This window comes from Numenius arquata, chromosome 3 (assembly GCF_964106895.1).
Source record: "Numenius arquata chromosome 3, bNumArq3.hap1.1, whole genome shotgun sequence".
NCBI lineage: Eukaryota > Metazoa > Chordata > Aves > Charadriiformes > Scolopacidae > Numenius > Numenius arquata.
The window spans coordinates 60,576,920-60,592,992 of record NC_133578.1 but is presented as its reverse complement, the minus strand read 5'-3'; the positions used below and the strand labels follow the sequence as shown (position 1 = coordinate 60,592,992).

The 16,073-nt window shown below is 33.7% G+C and overlaps 1 protein-coding gene across 3 annotated transcripts in view; it reads left to right on the top strand.

Annotated features, from left to right (window-relative positions):
• Nucleotides 1-16,073, top strand: part of CSMD3 (CUB and Sushi multiple domains 3) — a 654,503-nt gene that overhangs the window by 576,726 nt on the left and 61,704 nt on the right. For 2 of the 3 annotated variants that reach the window (XM_074145167.1, XM_074145165.1), the window contains 6 exons: nucleotides 1,043-1,231; nucleotides 1,638-1,784; nucleotides 4,340-4,528; nucleotides 11,151-11,336; nucleotides 12,684-12,878; nucleotides 14,484-14,657. In XM_074145167.1, the coding sequence (XP_074001268.1) occupies nucleotides 1,043-1,231; nucleotides 1,638-1,784; nucleotides 4,340-4,528; nucleotides 11,151-11,336; nucleotides 12,684-12,878; nucleotides 14,484-14,657 (1,080 nt within the window). The remainder of the gene's footprint in view (nucleotides 1-1,042; nucleotides 1,232-1,637; nucleotides 1,785-4,339; nucleotides 4,529-11,150; nucleotides 11,337-12,683; nucleotides 12,879-14,483; nucleotides 14,658-16,073) is intronic. The other variant, XM_074145166.1, reaches the window with a different exon arrangement.

The window sequence follows — 16,073 nt, the reverse complement described above, 5'->3', positions numbered from 1 at the left end:
ACAAATAAACATATATATATACCAATTTCAGGGTGATATTTGGATTTTTACTTTTAAGTGGGGCAGAAATCGCCTACTGTTTTTTTTGGTCCTAATTTGGTCATTATTTCCTGAGAAAGTGTTTGTCATATGGCGAACTGTTGCACCTGTTTATAAAAGGAGGAGCAATTAGATGAATTGTCCAAAGTCAGCCTGAGATTCTCTAGCTCATTCAGGATTATGACATCAATTTCTTGACTGCTAGTCATAGACTTTGATTTTAAGAAGTCTTCTTTTCTGCTTTTTTTTTTTTTTTTTTTTTGGTAAGAGAAAGGAAATAATTGGGTGGTGAATGAAAAATAGAATTTCAAGTGTTTTTCATTACATGTAAAGGCAATAAACAATTTCCTGAGGTTTTTTTGAATCTAAAAACTAAGCTGAATTAGCACACATCATTTTCTTGTCTAAGCAACAAAATGTCAGCCTGAAGTGTGTTTTATTTTCTATACCAAAGACATCATGTCTGAATAGTGCTTACATCATGTGTAGGTACATCAATGTTTCGGGAGCTTGACTGAGAATTTCAAAATCTAGGTGCTGCTTTATACAGTTTGTTGGAGGCATTGATTACACTTCATCTAGAATCTGACAACCCAAAATCACAGTGTCTTCAAGTTTTCCTTTCAGCGCAAGACTCTACCTGGAATTATTACTGACAGTAATAGTAATCTGGGGGGAAAACCAAAAGTCTATGGTTCACTTTTTTAACAGTGCAACAATTTAGTACTTAAGCACAGCCTACAAGAATATCTTATCTTCTAGAGAATGGAAGAAGAAAAATGCCATGAATTGATAACTTCTGAGGGTTGCAGGTATTACTTTCAAGATAAACAGTACTTCAGGGTTTTTTCCTACTAACTTCTCTCTAAAATGTTGTCAGTCTTTCTGTATTTATGGAAATTAAATGAGTAATGGAGATCTTTCAAACTCAGGAAAATCTTGCCAATCACATGAAACAGTAATAGCAGCTTTAGATTTTTTTACCAATCTTTCTGTGTCACAGTGCTCTGTCCAGCCAATGAAATGCGTCTGGATTCAACCGGAGTAATACTGAGCCCCGGATATCCTGACAGCTACCCAAATCTCCAGATGTGTGCATGGACCATTACTGTGGAAAAGGGTTATAATATCAGCATGTTCTTTGAATTCTTCCAGACAGAAAAGGAATTTGATATACTTGAGGTGTTTGATGGTAACTATAGGACACACAACTTTGGATGATACTTTTTCTCTATATATGTATTTTTACATTGCATCTGTGTCATCACTGTTGTTTATGCATACTATAATTTGTCAGTACAAAAAATCTTAAATAAGCAATTATTTTATTTGTTGTGCTAAAAAGAACTCTTGGATTACTGTATTTCAAAATCATACTGGATTCATTATGTTTAGAAATAATTTTGTTTCTGGATAAATAGGTACTCTAGTGTATAACATGTAATGTCAACTTCCATTTCTAATTCAGAATTATTGTCCATTTGCTTGGAGGATGTTTTCTATGTATATTAATTGTATGCATATAATTTATTATATGTTTTTTGAACTTTGTAACTCCTTTTTCTTTTTTTTTTTTCCTTTTTCTTCCTTGTATCAAGGACCAAATAGTCATAGCCCACTGCTCATTTCTCTCAGTGGGGACTATTCATCTTCTCTAAATATAACCAGCAACAGCCATGAAGTATTTCTCCGGTGGTCAGCAGATCATGGCACCAATAAAAAAGGTTTCAGGATAAGATATATAGGTATGCAAATCAGACTTTCTTTAATGTGTATAAAATTTCAATATGGAATATATTTATTTATATAATAAGGGTAATGTAAGCTATATTTTGTAACATCAGTTGCCTAGACTGAAAGGTAATCCTATCTGGTTTATATACGAACCTGATGATACAGATCTTTTGAGGAAAAAACCACCACCACACCCTAAGTAGGATATATGAAACACATGTGTTCTGTAGAGATTTAAGTAAATGTTTCACAGGATTTTAAAATCTCATAATCCAGTACTAAATATGAAAGAAGCAGCTTTCCCCTTTTCCCTCCCATCATTTATTTGCACTCATGTGCTTCTGTTCTTCACAATGGATCTTTATGCAATTCATCATTAACCCTTTTAGTGGGACAGAGGATGAGGGGGCAACAAGGCAGGAGTGAGCAGCTATAAGGGAAAATGTGAGACTCTGAAGGACTGAACTCTTTAATTTAAGGTTCAACAAAAGCAGCAAACCGTATTAGAAGAGATCAGTTAGTATGTCAAAAAAGCCAACATTGTCTGTGTTATTAATTCAAATGAACATATTAATAGTGCGTGAAAATGATACTTAACGAAAAATGATTTTTATATAATTGCTTTTACAGAATTATTATCTTGTATCCATGTTTAAAGAATAGGAATATTAATTACTCAAGCTGAAGTAGATCTGCTGCAATTTACTGCAATTACAGAAAAAACATATTTGATATTTTATCATAACCAAAGACGTGAAATACATGGAATGAAAAGTACAGGAGATAGTATGTGTAGATACTAGAGAAGTTATTGGCATAAAACATTTACAATTTACTAAGTGGAGAAAGCAATAAAGAATAAATATAAAATTCCTCTTTCTGCTCTATTTTTTTGTTTTTCCTCACTCAATTTTTTGGCTATTTCACTATTGCAGAAAAACAATTAGGCCCACAACAGTCTGCAAAACAGTTATCAGTGTCATCTTTCCCTTTAGGAGAGCATAGGTTACCAGAGGTATAATGTTTGTTGTATAACAAGATAAAATTCACTGTTGGCTAGACACAAAATATTATATGGCAGCTACTCTTATTGCCTGTAGGACCTGTTGGATCTGTTAAAAGAGAAAGAGAAAGCTCTTAAAACTCTTTCCCTACTGACAGCAAGAGAATTATTGAGAGGTAGACAGGAGATATTTACTAGTGATATTTACTAATATATTTTCTTATACACTGAAGAAGTAGAGGTGTCTGTATCTCTGGTTCTTCCAAGAGTATAAGGCAGGAGCAATTTAGTGTAAGGAAGAAAATATTTTCATAGTATGTGCTCTGAAAAATATGGCAGTGTTTCTCATTCTGCTGCTTGCTTTAATAAAGAGTACACAAACAGCCACATGACTCCATCCCAATCAGAGGAAAACTTTGCCTGAGAAAAACGTTGACCTGAATGAAGTCATGGGACATGGAGAGGTTTAAAGATGAAGTGAAGCAGTACTTTTCAACTTGCCAGAGAAAATAGATAAAATAGTTAGCAACATTTCTTCAAAGCATGATGAAAGCACTTGGAAGAAAACTTCCAACTTCATTTTCTTTCCTACAAAATCAGAAAATTGCCATCTTGGCTAAGCAGTCTTCACTCATCCTTGCACCAAAACCATCAGAAACCAAGTTAAATTCTTAGACAAACAACATATCATAAACTGGCTACCATGTTTAAGTCCCTTCTAGTCCACTCTTTTGTCAAGGCAGCCAAAACTTCAAGACTTTGTACTCATGGACTTAATGAAGAAAGGAGTTAAAAGAAATATAAGCATAATGGCAGTATAATAATTAAGCAATCTTAATATCAGAGACACTTAAAGTACATAAGTTCTTTCAGATTATAACAACTATCTCTTAAAGATCTTTTTGCTCTCATAAAGGTTTCTGATTTTTTTTTTATAGTATCTAAAGACTTCTGTAGCACTTTTTGTGTTCTAAATAAATCACCAAAAAAAAAACCCCAACACCAGATTCAGTGTTTTCATTCATGGATTCATGGATTTATGATGACATTCATAAAGATGTTTAAAATCTATTTTAGATTTGCTAGTTCACTGCAGCTCATTGTATCACAGAACTTGAAAGGAATAACTTATTTAGGACAAGAAGGAAAAGCTTATTTGAAAAGAATTATGTGCAGTATGCCCTTGATGTTTCCTTCCTAAAAAAAATAAATATATATTACTGACTTTTATACAGTTGCAATAAATTTCATCATGAACTAAAATTATGTAGATTACCTGGTTTAAAGAAGAAGATGGTGGAAAAAAAAGTAGTTATATAAGTGAGCTATCACTATATTTCCTTTGAGGCTACTAATACCTGAAGCCCTTATAAAACCCTATTCTTTCACCTTTATACTTAGTGAAATTGCTTGATGCATGCATGATCAGGATACAAAATACAACTTTTAGTGACGTTTTTTCACCTTGTTATCACATGTCCACTGAATTCAACAAGAATTTGTCAAGAATTGTCATCTAGATTCTAAATGCATCTTTTATTTTTTCAATATTTATTTTTAAAGCTCTCTACTGTAGTACTCCAGAGTCCCCTCCACATGGCTTCATTGTCAGTCAGACAGGTGGACAGCTCAACAGTATGGTTCGCTGGGCTTGCGATCGAGGTTTTCGGCTCGTTGGGAAAAGTACGGCTGTATGCAGGAAGTCTCCATATGGTTATTACTCATGGGATGTTCCAGTCCCAGCTTGTCAAGGTAAATTCTTTTGTTATAAAATAATACACCATAAGAAGCTTTATTTTTTTTTTTCTAATGTAAGCCATCAATTTTCTGATTTAAAAGGAATAGCAGGTAATTATTTATTGGTCATTCCTCTGTACCAAAATCTTTCCACCTAGTAAAACTTACAAAAGCAAATGTATTTTTAAGGAACAGTATTTCAACAAAATTTGCTAAGACTGGCAGACACTAAAAACAATCTACATCTCTGTGAAGGAAAAAAAAATTAAAATATTAAATTATTCAAAAAGTTCATTTAAAACTGAATATTTAATAAAGTTCATTTATCATGATCCAAGAACTGTATAAAAAAATTAGAGACCTTAAACTTGCTACATTTCTTAGAACAGGAAACTGGACCAAAAAAGCATTGCCTGTGATACCATTCTAATCTTTCATGGTTTAAATTGAAATTTAAAAGAGAATTCATTGAGTTAACTGTATATTTAGTTTCTTCTGCCTTACAAAATCAAAGTATGTTACACTTAACAAGGAAAAGGAAATGGTTATTTAATACACATCACAACTGTATCCTAATTCTTCCTTTCCTGAAAAGAATGCTATTTTTTTCATAACTTACCTATGTCACTCTTCAGTGAACTATTAGAACAATTTTTTCATGAAAATTTGCAGATGTCTGTATTTAAAATATGTACAATTTGTTCATGTTGATCAGTGGAGATAAATGCTATAGGAATGTTCCATGTTAATTTCCCGTGAGGTATTTTGACAAAAAGTATTTGAACTATATGTTTCTAAAGCAAAACTACCCAACCTTTGTCAAAGGTGAAACAATCTTTGAAACTAGTTTCAAAGTTCTTTGGTAAACTCCTAGTAATATTTAAAAAGTGTACCTGTATTTTTAAAAACTTGAAGTCCTCAAAAAAACCCAACCAACCAGGCAGTGAATTTGCTACATATCATTCTTTTGTTTTTTCTCCTCATCAGTAATCTAAGGATTGCCTTCATGACAGTTTCTAGAACTTGATCACATTGTTAATAAGATGTATCAAAAACAACGTGGAATGAAAAAAAACAACTCTCCACACAACTTACCAAATTCAAATAGCAGATGATTATTCTCAACATATTGAGTAGAGTTCAGTAATGGAAATAGTTGCAGTACTCGGTTAATACTTTAGGAACAAGTGGAGTTAAGTGCTTAGTAATCTCATGGTGTCTGATCAAGTACAAAGACTGTTGGTAACAACTGTATTGAAAATTATTTAATGTATGTATTAATTGAATAACAGTTAATACTAATTTTGCATTTAATAAGGGATAACTTTGATACATGATGTGAACTTTACTCAATTCTTGCAGCTAGTCCTTGTGCATGAGAAGTGGTTTGTGGCCACAATATGTAGCTGCAACTCACGACAGCAAACTCTTCGGATTCAACCTCAGGAATAAGCTGTTTCCACAGATGAATCATACACCTAAGCTTCCCATTGTTTTGCTGAGGTGAAAATTATCCCCTGTACCCAGATGGTTCAGAAATTTATGACACAATCTCTTCTATGAAAAGGTTGAGAACACAATCAGTGAATATCCCTCCTGTTCTTTCACAGGGGATATTTGCATGACACAAGGACTTTGCCATTCCCCCTACTACTGAGAAGTACAGCTTTACTGCAAAGTAGTTCTAACTCTTTTAACTATGGGCAAGTGGTTTTTAGAACTTCATGATAGAGAGGATAGACTTCGTTTTAACAACTATCATAACTGCCAGTCATATTACCAACTATTTTGCCAGGTGATATCAGATGGCAGTGTCACAGTCTTAACCTTCTACTTCACATTCTCTGTCATTTATAGCATAACTAGGAAAGCCATTTTAATCAGTTCTTTAACACATCTGAATGTAGGATTGCCACAGATGACCATTTAACACAACAACAACAAAAATTGTTAGGCTTTTTTTTTTAACATAACAATGCAAGAAAAAAAAGATATTTGCAATTTCTTTAAAAATAATGCATCTCATTTCAATCTATTTGTTGTCTGTCTCCTAAATGAAGATTACCTGACAAATCGCAGTAATAGCTACTGGCATCATCCTATAGGAAATGAGAAATCTAAGGCCTCAAAATTTATGAATTCTTTAATGATACCTCTACAATCAGCACATGTAGTGGTTTGAAGTAGTTTGGTGGGGTTTTTTAGCAGTACTAAGTCCATTTCTTGGCAAACATTTTTTACTGCCTGCAGATTATTTCATGACTGTAGTTAAACTAATGCTTTCTCTTTACATTTTTCATTTTGTATCTGTACGATTATCACTTCTGAATCCTCTCCTGTAATTAATGAAAGCCAATAGCCTTTTCCACTACAGTTTTTTTTTTCAAATTCATGAGTAATGTTAGAGTAATTTTTAATATTCTAATTCTTATACCTATATGAATAGAAATCTTGATCTCTGACCCTCTAAGTAGATAATACTGGCTGGTCTTCAAATCACTTGCACTACAGGACTTGCAGAACCTGAAAAATCCAAATATACATTATATATAATACATAACCATGGATGAAATTATTTTTTACGTTTGTTATTTATAGAACTAAGCATATCTCAGTAGAAGAGATACAAAGAGACTAGAACAGATTCTATGCAGTAGTAAGGAATCAAAAGGAAATGCCTCAAGCCAGAGTTCAACAATTACCTAAAACGTGTTTCAAAGTTAATACAAAAGCACCCTTCCAGTGTCATGAACAGAAGCAAAAGGAACCTGCTTCAAAATCTACTATTGTATTAGTATAATGGTAACAATAATACAAATTAATCACAATTTTTACTGTTCTAACTTTTAGATTTTAACTATATAGACATGCCTTAAACGAATCATAATGTGAAAGTAGTGTCATCCAGGCATCCATCTCAGTTTTAACGATATTAAGCCTCTGATCACAAGCCAATAAAACATTCCTACAGTTAACTAAATTATGAGGTCTGATTATGATAAACTTTTGAAAGAATGAATAGGTTTACAATGATCTATTGATATACAAGAATTAACATGAATTCATATAAATGGTTGAATATTTACAACTGACCATAGATGTCAGGAGATTCAAAGTGTTTTAAAACATTTGTTTTTCTCCCGGTTATTTTTTACATTTTATTTTTTATCCCAGCATTACATGATTCTTGGTTTTAATCATGAGATATCTCTCTTGCAAATAAACATTGTCTCACACAGGCCTCATGAGGATTCAACATTAATATTTTATAATATCATATATGAATAACAGGCAAATGCTTTTACAGGAATTCTAGGTAGAGAAGTTGAGTAAGTAAAGTCTAAAACGTAACACTATATCCAGAAGAATTCTCTAGCTCAGTAATGTAAATTGTCTGTGCCAGCAGACATAAGAGTTGCATAACTGGTGATATGCAAATTATACTAAAGCATTAAAAAAAATAAAGAGAATACTAAGAATACATGGTTAGGTATGATACCTGATGAGTTACAGTTTTCTCAAAAATTAAGCTAAAGTACATTTGTAGTGATCTTTAACAAATATCTGATATTTAAACCATAATACCTTCTACCTTTACTTTTTTTTTTGATATGGCTATAGGTTTGAGATATTCTTATTCATATACATTAGAACAATTAATATAGCGATGTATAAGATAAGATAAATAAGTCTTGCATTTATTCGAAATAAACACACTGTTTATTTCCAAATGCATGGCTCTATTTGGACAGGTGTGAAAAATTCAATAACTTATTAAATGCCAAATAATTAGCATCTTTTAAATGGATTTGTAAGGCATTCTACAGGAAATTTAGTTTTCATAATATTTCTTTATTCTTCACAAGTTGAATGTCCAAGTAGTTAAGTTCAGAGAAGTTTGTCGGTGAATAGTTTCAGTAGTCTTGCCTATGTTTGAAATGCTCCTGGTAAATGTTATCAGCTCTAGAGTGATGTCTGCATCGATACTCAATTTTTTCTCATATCCCTGAGACATGAGAGGTAGCTACATCTGCTAAGGGTTGTTCTTAACTGAGGCAGAGCAAATCCAAAGATCAGAGATCCTTTGTAGGGTGAATAGTCTGATTTCTGTTAGGGAAATTGTAATCACAGAAACATTTAATAGTGCCTTAATATTTAATGAAGGGTATTTAAGAACTTCAGCCTGGTCTAATAATAAATTCTGAAATTTCAGATAAGTCTTTAGAATGTTCTGGTGGTCTTTAAGAACTAATAATGTTAAGGTCTTCCAAGGGCTGTATGTATATATCTTTGGAACTGGAACTGTGTTCTGAAGTCTGTAAACAAATAATAGATTTTTTCAGTTGTAATTACAGTTATGATGTTGATTTGCAATACTGTCCAAGCTGGCATATAATGACCAAATATTTCTGTGATAGACCTGGTTTTTGGGGACTGTGGATGTTCCATATTTGTCATTGTTTTCCTGTCAAGCTGTCAGATGTGGCAATAACTTGTCTTGACCTTTTCACACTTTTTCCTTAACTGAAAGCTAAATTTCTGTGCAAGTTTCCACGTGGGTAAAATTCAGCTCATAACTGCTGTAAACTAGAAAAGTCATTGACTGATTCCTTGGGAGCTCTGTTGCTTATATAAAAGGCTACTATCAAGCATTTGGTGTGCTGGGATGAAACTTCTTAAAAATTTAAGGTTAAGGGAGGATATATTTTTCTTGTGCCACAAGATTGATTCTGTTAACATCCATAATATGACACAGAATTTATCAAGTCACAAATGGAGATTTTTGAATACTGAAAGAGTAATTAATCTCAGTGGTGGATACAAAACATCTCAGGTTGTATCTACAAAATATCTGTTATATATTTTGCTGATTGCTAAAAGAGGCAGAATTTGCAGTATGTGAACAAGTAGTGCTGTAGCATTTGTTGGTGCTCTGGATCATAAGCAACAGCTGTAAACATGTTGCATGTTTTGGGGGCAGATATTGGTATTTATACCCTACTGAATGCTGCCCTGATGTAACTGAAAGTGGACTTGGTTCTGGCAACTCCATGACTGTCTGAAACTTCTTTTTATCATTAACGTGGTTTTGAAGGAAGAGGTTAGCTTTTGGCTAGTTTTGCAGTAAACAGTGTTATTTGATTATACCTTGGTTATACTAGCTTTTGGTTGTCCTCCTCTTTGCATCGATAGGTCTGCCTAATGTTTGCTGCTGCAATCCAAGCTGTTGAGGAATTTGATGTATAATAAAATCCAACACGGTCATATGGTTTCACTTTAGTGTCATGGAGGCTCTTTCTTTGGTGATATCAGGTGAAATAGTACAGCTTTTTCAGATGTTTAGTAAGAAGTGGAAGATGGACCTTCTGGTTTAGTTAACTTGTCGCTTTTTATGACTCTGGGATCGTGTCCTCATACCCTCTGGAAGATGGAGTTCAATTACTTTCTTGGGGTCTTCACTGTCTCCTAATCACTGTTTTCTTATTTTCTTCTAAATGTGTGCTTGTCTCTAGTTGCCAATAAATACTGTGATAGCCATAAATATGTTTCTATGGTTGCCCAGACAGGGTGATGAGCAAATTAATAATAGTTTTCAGTGATCTTTTCTGTACAATGTGCCCCTTTTTAAAAATTTATATGCCATATGCAGTTTCTTTTTATGGCAATTAAACATATTTTAACATTGATCCTGTCACCTCTGTTCTGGAAGTTGTGATACCATTTACTTTACCTGTGTCTCAGCTGTGATTATTAGCTTTGGTACAGTGCTGCTACACTGTTGTTATATTGCTTATGAAGCAGATCTGTCTTACGTCAGATCAACTCACAACAGGGGCAAAGATAGATTACTTTTTTTTATCAAGGATTTATACATAGTGTGAGAGGCTTAACTTTTCATATCTCTGTGTAGGCAGAATATATGGTCTCTCAGGGTTCAAGATTCCACTTCAAAGGAAAGTACTAAAGAGTTAAGTGCCTAAGCCCTATTTTTTTTTTTTTATCTGACACATTAGATGTATGGTGTTGAAATGTGAAAAAGATTTAGTTTTGATTTTATTCCTAAAATAGAGCATTAATTAGAGTCAGATATTTTCTTGGTACCTTCCTGAATAATTAAAAAAAGAAAAAAAGACTTAGACGTTCATTTGCCAATTTTCAATATTTTCAAAAGGGTATTTTCTGTCTGCTTTGCCGGAGGAAAAATAGAAAGTTGAAAGTTAATTTTAGTGCTTTGATGGAGGTCACAGTACATCTGATGGAAGAAACCTGAAGTACAAACTAGATCCCTAATGTCTCAGACTGGTGCTTTATTCATCCATGCTGATCATATTTTTTCCAGATATTCTCTGTTGCCTCTTCTTTGATTATCTTCTGCATTTTGAATACATAGCTGCAGAGTTAGGACCATTGTTCTTATTTTTGACCTCCTCCATCAAAAGACAAAAGCTTCCTGAAATTTAATTCCCTAAAATTTTAAGGGTACTTCTTTGTAGCCTTAAAACACACATTAATGACTTTCAAAGTCATTTTTATGTATTTAAGACTGTTGATGTTACAATGCATAAATCCTTTGAGATGAGCAGAAGTTTATAGTGTTTTATTTATATAAAATAACTATGTCTTTCTCTTTACTCAGCAATATCTTGTGGAATTCCTAAAGCTCCGTTAAATGGTGGAATATTAACTACAGATTACTTAGTTGGCACTCGTGTTACTTATTTTTGCAATGATGGGTATAGACTATCAGCCAAGGAACTTACTACTGCAGTCTGCCAGCCAGATGGTACCTGGAGCAATCACAATAAAACACCTCGCTGTGTAGGTAAGTAAAATGTAAAAACTCTCCAGTGAGTAAAAAAACCGGCTGTACGTTTTGTTTATTTATCCAAGGCGCAAATCTTCACATTACTTAAACTTTCAGCTTCAGTTTATTTAAATCTATGAATAATTGCTGGTATCAAAGTAGTGCATATTTGAAATGTATATATCTGAGATATGTATAAAAACTTTCTGTGACAGCAGAAGAAACACAGTAGAGATTATAGAATACATTCAAACTGATAATTAATATGCAGCAAAATTGAAGTTAATGGTTGCAGAAGTTTATACAAAAGCTATCTCTTCAAGTGAGAGCTGCACAGTTCATATATTGTTAGCAAACCCCATTTACTATCCAGAATTGCAAAGTCTTTGGTACTCTAGGATACCTGTTTGAAACTGCTGCTTATTATTTATATTCAGCCCATGATTATAATACCACTCCATCTAAACTTGGGGGAACAAAACTGAGGAGAGAATGTATGTTCAGCTCCAAAGAGAAGTGGATACCATCAAAATTATAAATGGGGTATGAAAACCTGGGTGATCATAAGACTGATACAGAAATGTTAGAGTGTCTGATGCACATTAAGAATTGGATTATCTCACCCAATGGATTTTGGAAAAGAAAGAAAACATAACCTAGAATATGTTTCATGAATTTTCTTTTTCTTGTTCCTGTAAATTACATTCTCTCATGCCTTTTCCTCTATCTAAAGAACCAATCCAAATGGAGATAAGGAAAGCAGTATCCAAGAAAGATCTTCCTTGATCATGGAAAAAAATTGTTATGCTTGTTAACCTTTTTCTATTAGATTAGGGTTGTAGGATGTTTTTGTTTGGTTTTTGGAGGAAGAAGACATAGAATTAAGACATGAGATACAAATGTGTAGCTGCTGAAAAACCTTGGATATGGATATTTTTTTATCTGTCACCAATGTGCAGCCTCTCCAAATGAGTCTTTAAGATCTCACAGAATTTACCTGGGCAGAAAAATAATTCCTATATTGAAATGTAGATAATGTTTTACTAAAGATTCTGATGTCTGATGAAAAGTGTCACTTAAATTCTATGACTATCAATCTACAGTGAATTCACCCATGGTATAGATTTTATCTGCATCAATTGCATAGCCCTGCATACACAGTTACTGCTCTGTCTGGGCCATTGATTGTTATTAATGAAATGAGAGAACTCATATCTGCTATCCACAGGCAATTTCAAATACTCTTACTCTTCAAACATTATGACACTGAGTCTGAAATACATTTCTGAATTAATAATGGTACAGATTTTCCTAATTTGCCTATACTAGCCCACAAATAACTATGTGTTTTTGTTATTCTGGAAGTTGTTACATGTCCAAGCATCAATTCTTTTACACTGGAACATGGAAGATGGAGAATAGTGAATGGTTCACATTATGAGTATAAAACAAAAGTAGTTTTCAGCTGTGATCCAGGATATTATGGTTTGGGACCAGCATCTATCGAGTGTCTTGCTAATGGCACTTGGAGTTGGAGAAATGAGCGGCCTTACTGCCAAAGTGAGTACATTTTGTATCTGTATCTGCTGTGCAGACTTCAGATAAAAATATTTTATTTCGCTGAATTAGAAATTAACTAAGTAAATATTGGAATCAGTTAATTAGAAAGATGTTTCCTGGCTGGAATTCCTGGGTATCCTAAAGGCTATTATTTACATATACAATCCATTAGGTTTAGTGACAAGGAAATATCTGTAAGTGAACTTTTGGATTTTAAAGTTCCCTATATCTGTAAACATTCAAGTAAGTAATAGAGAACATTTTCCTATATGTTTTTCTAGGTCAGGAATGCTGTACAGTCTAGAAAAATGCAATAACTTTGTATCTTGTCTGTACACTTGATAAATAAAATAATCTCTCCTTTCAGCTGGTTACCATAAATATAGTGTGCAAGTCCACATAATTCCTACTATTAGCTGGTATCCTGATAACCCGCAATAGCTACTTTTCAAAAAAATAAGTAATGAATATTGAGATACTTTAAATAAGCTAAAAGCTCCCCTAACCTACCTCTGTGAAAAGCAGGTTTCCTTATGTATTTAAATTTAGACATATATTTTCAAAATTGTGGGGTTTTGGGTATGTTTTGAAGCCCCAAAATTCTTCCTCTTTGTGGAACACCACATGACACACACTTTGATAGAATGGGATATAACTGTGGTTGTCGTACATGTATCTAAACAATGTGCATCTGCATGTATATGTATAAATACACAGCAATCTAAAAAGCATGGAAAAAAAAGTGTAGATAAGCCAGATAACAGTGGTTTAGAATATATTTAGAATTTATTGAGAATATATGTTAAACTAATAAAAAAAGGGGCTGAAAAATGCAATTCACTAGTGTTAAAAATATTGTGTATATTTCTATATCTATATCTGTCCCTGCGTATATAGACATTTTACATAATATATATGTATTTGTAACCCTTTTTTCTTTAAAAGATGAACATTTTTCACTATGTTTTGGGAAAATTTTTTTTTGCAATATTACCACTTACTTTTTTTTAGCATAATGTGCACTAGCTGCTTTCATCCTTTGACAACCCACCGTCTTGTAATAGTAAAGTTTTTTAATAATTCTTAAAATAAAATTATTAAAGAAAAATTATGATTTTGAATGAAAAGATGCTTTGAATTGTAAATAAATAGCAAGGAATTCCGTGCACATCATTCGCTCATTATAGCATGTGTGTGAATGCTATGGCAAGCATCTCATTATGAACTAAAAGATAAAAATTACATATTTCCAAAAAACCATAATTTTAAAAATTGTAACAATTATGATATTCCAATAGTAAGAAAAAGCCATTGATAAACCCGGGGTAATTAAATAGCAGTTAATAATGTTCTGAACGGTGGGGTTTTTTAACTTCACAAAGACAATTTTAATTTGTCTCCCCTCCACCCCGCTCTTTCTTGAGTATTATTTCTGGGGAAGTAATAGTCTTTGTATGCAGAGTTTTTCACCTATTTTTTCTACAGAGCAAAACATTTCAAGATGTGGAATTCATTTATCTGCTTGACTGGTTGATAAGTATTATTGTGTCTGTGTTTGTGATGCTCAGCTGTACTTTTCTGTTTTGGTTTGGTTTTTCCATGAAGTTATTTCTTGTGGAGAACTTCCTACACCTCCAAATGGGAATAAGATTGGAACTCAAATTACATACGGATCTACAGCTATATTTACTTGTGACTCAGGATACATGCTAGTTGGCTCTGCCGTGAGGGAGTGTCTGTCTTCTGGACTCTGGAGCGGAATTGAGACCAGGTGTTTAGGTATGGATACTATTGTCATAGCTTACCTATTTTCTTCTATCTAGCAGACAAAAGCAAGCAAAGCGAATCGCCTGTCTCTCTCTGTTAGCACAGATATAAAGACAGCTTTGCATTTTAAAAATATGTGTGGCTGAGTTGGTTTTCCTATCAAAATATAACTATGGTTACCTTTCCACAGATTGAATCCCTTTATCAGGGGATATCCCATTTGCCCCACCTGCAAAGCCTGTATCACTGGATACTGCATATGTCTCTAAAGTAGACCTATACCTAGACAGCAAGACTGATTGATTCCAGATGTGTCAGCTTTAATATTTATCCTCAGGAAAATATCTGCATAGTAGAACTGAATTCAGTGGTTTTGTTTCAGAATTAATCTGCACACTTGCCAAAGACTGTTTAAAAAAAAAAAAAAAGAGAACTGCAGTCTTAGTTCTGAGAGAAAATCACTATCCAGACACTGTTTATAGAATTTTACACCCTTTAGTTGTACATATTTAGGCATCTTCAGTCTTTTTAAATACTCAGACACCAGTCACTGAATCATTTATGAATAAAATGAACATGTGATCTCAGTGAAACAATTTCAGGGCTTCTTTTTAATTCATTATTATCATGTATACCTTGATTTGGGTTATTGTGTTAACTGTACAGGCATTGATTTTAAATCTATATGCAATTAACTTTTTAGTTTCAGTTGAAATCAAAGCTATGATAGTGTTCTGATTTTAGAATGTAATATGGAAATTGTATTGTACCTTGTTATTTGTGGGGGCATGAGAATATAAAAAAGTATTCATAAACTGAGACTTTCAGAAGAATCTGAACTAGTTTTACATTAAATATAGGGGTTTGTTACAATATCTTTTTGTGCAGATTCCCATTTACCTTTTTCATAGAATCATAGAATGGTTTGGCTTGGAAGGGACCTTAAAGATCATTGAGTTCCAACCCCCCAGCCATGGTCAGGGACACCTCCCACTAGACCAGATGGCTCAAAGCCCCATCCAGCCTGGTCTTGAACATTTCCAGGGGTGGGGCATGCACAACTCTGGGCAACCTGGTCTAGTGCCTCACCACCTTCACAATAAAGAATTTCTTCCTGGTATCTAGTATAAATGTCCCCTCTTTCAGTTTAAAACCATTACCCCTTGTCCTATCACTACAATCCCTGATAAAGAGTCCCTCCCAATCTCTCCTGTAGGACCCCTTAGAGTACTGAAAGGCTGCTAGAAGGTCTCCCTGGAGCCTTCCCTTCTCCAGGCTGAACACCACCAACTCTCTCAGCCTGTCTTGGTAGGAGAGGTGCTCCAGCCCTCTGATCATGGCCCTCCTCTGGACCCGTTCCAACAGGTTTGTGTCCTTGCTGTGCTGAGGACTCCAGAGCTGGACACAATACTCCATGTGGGGTCTCAC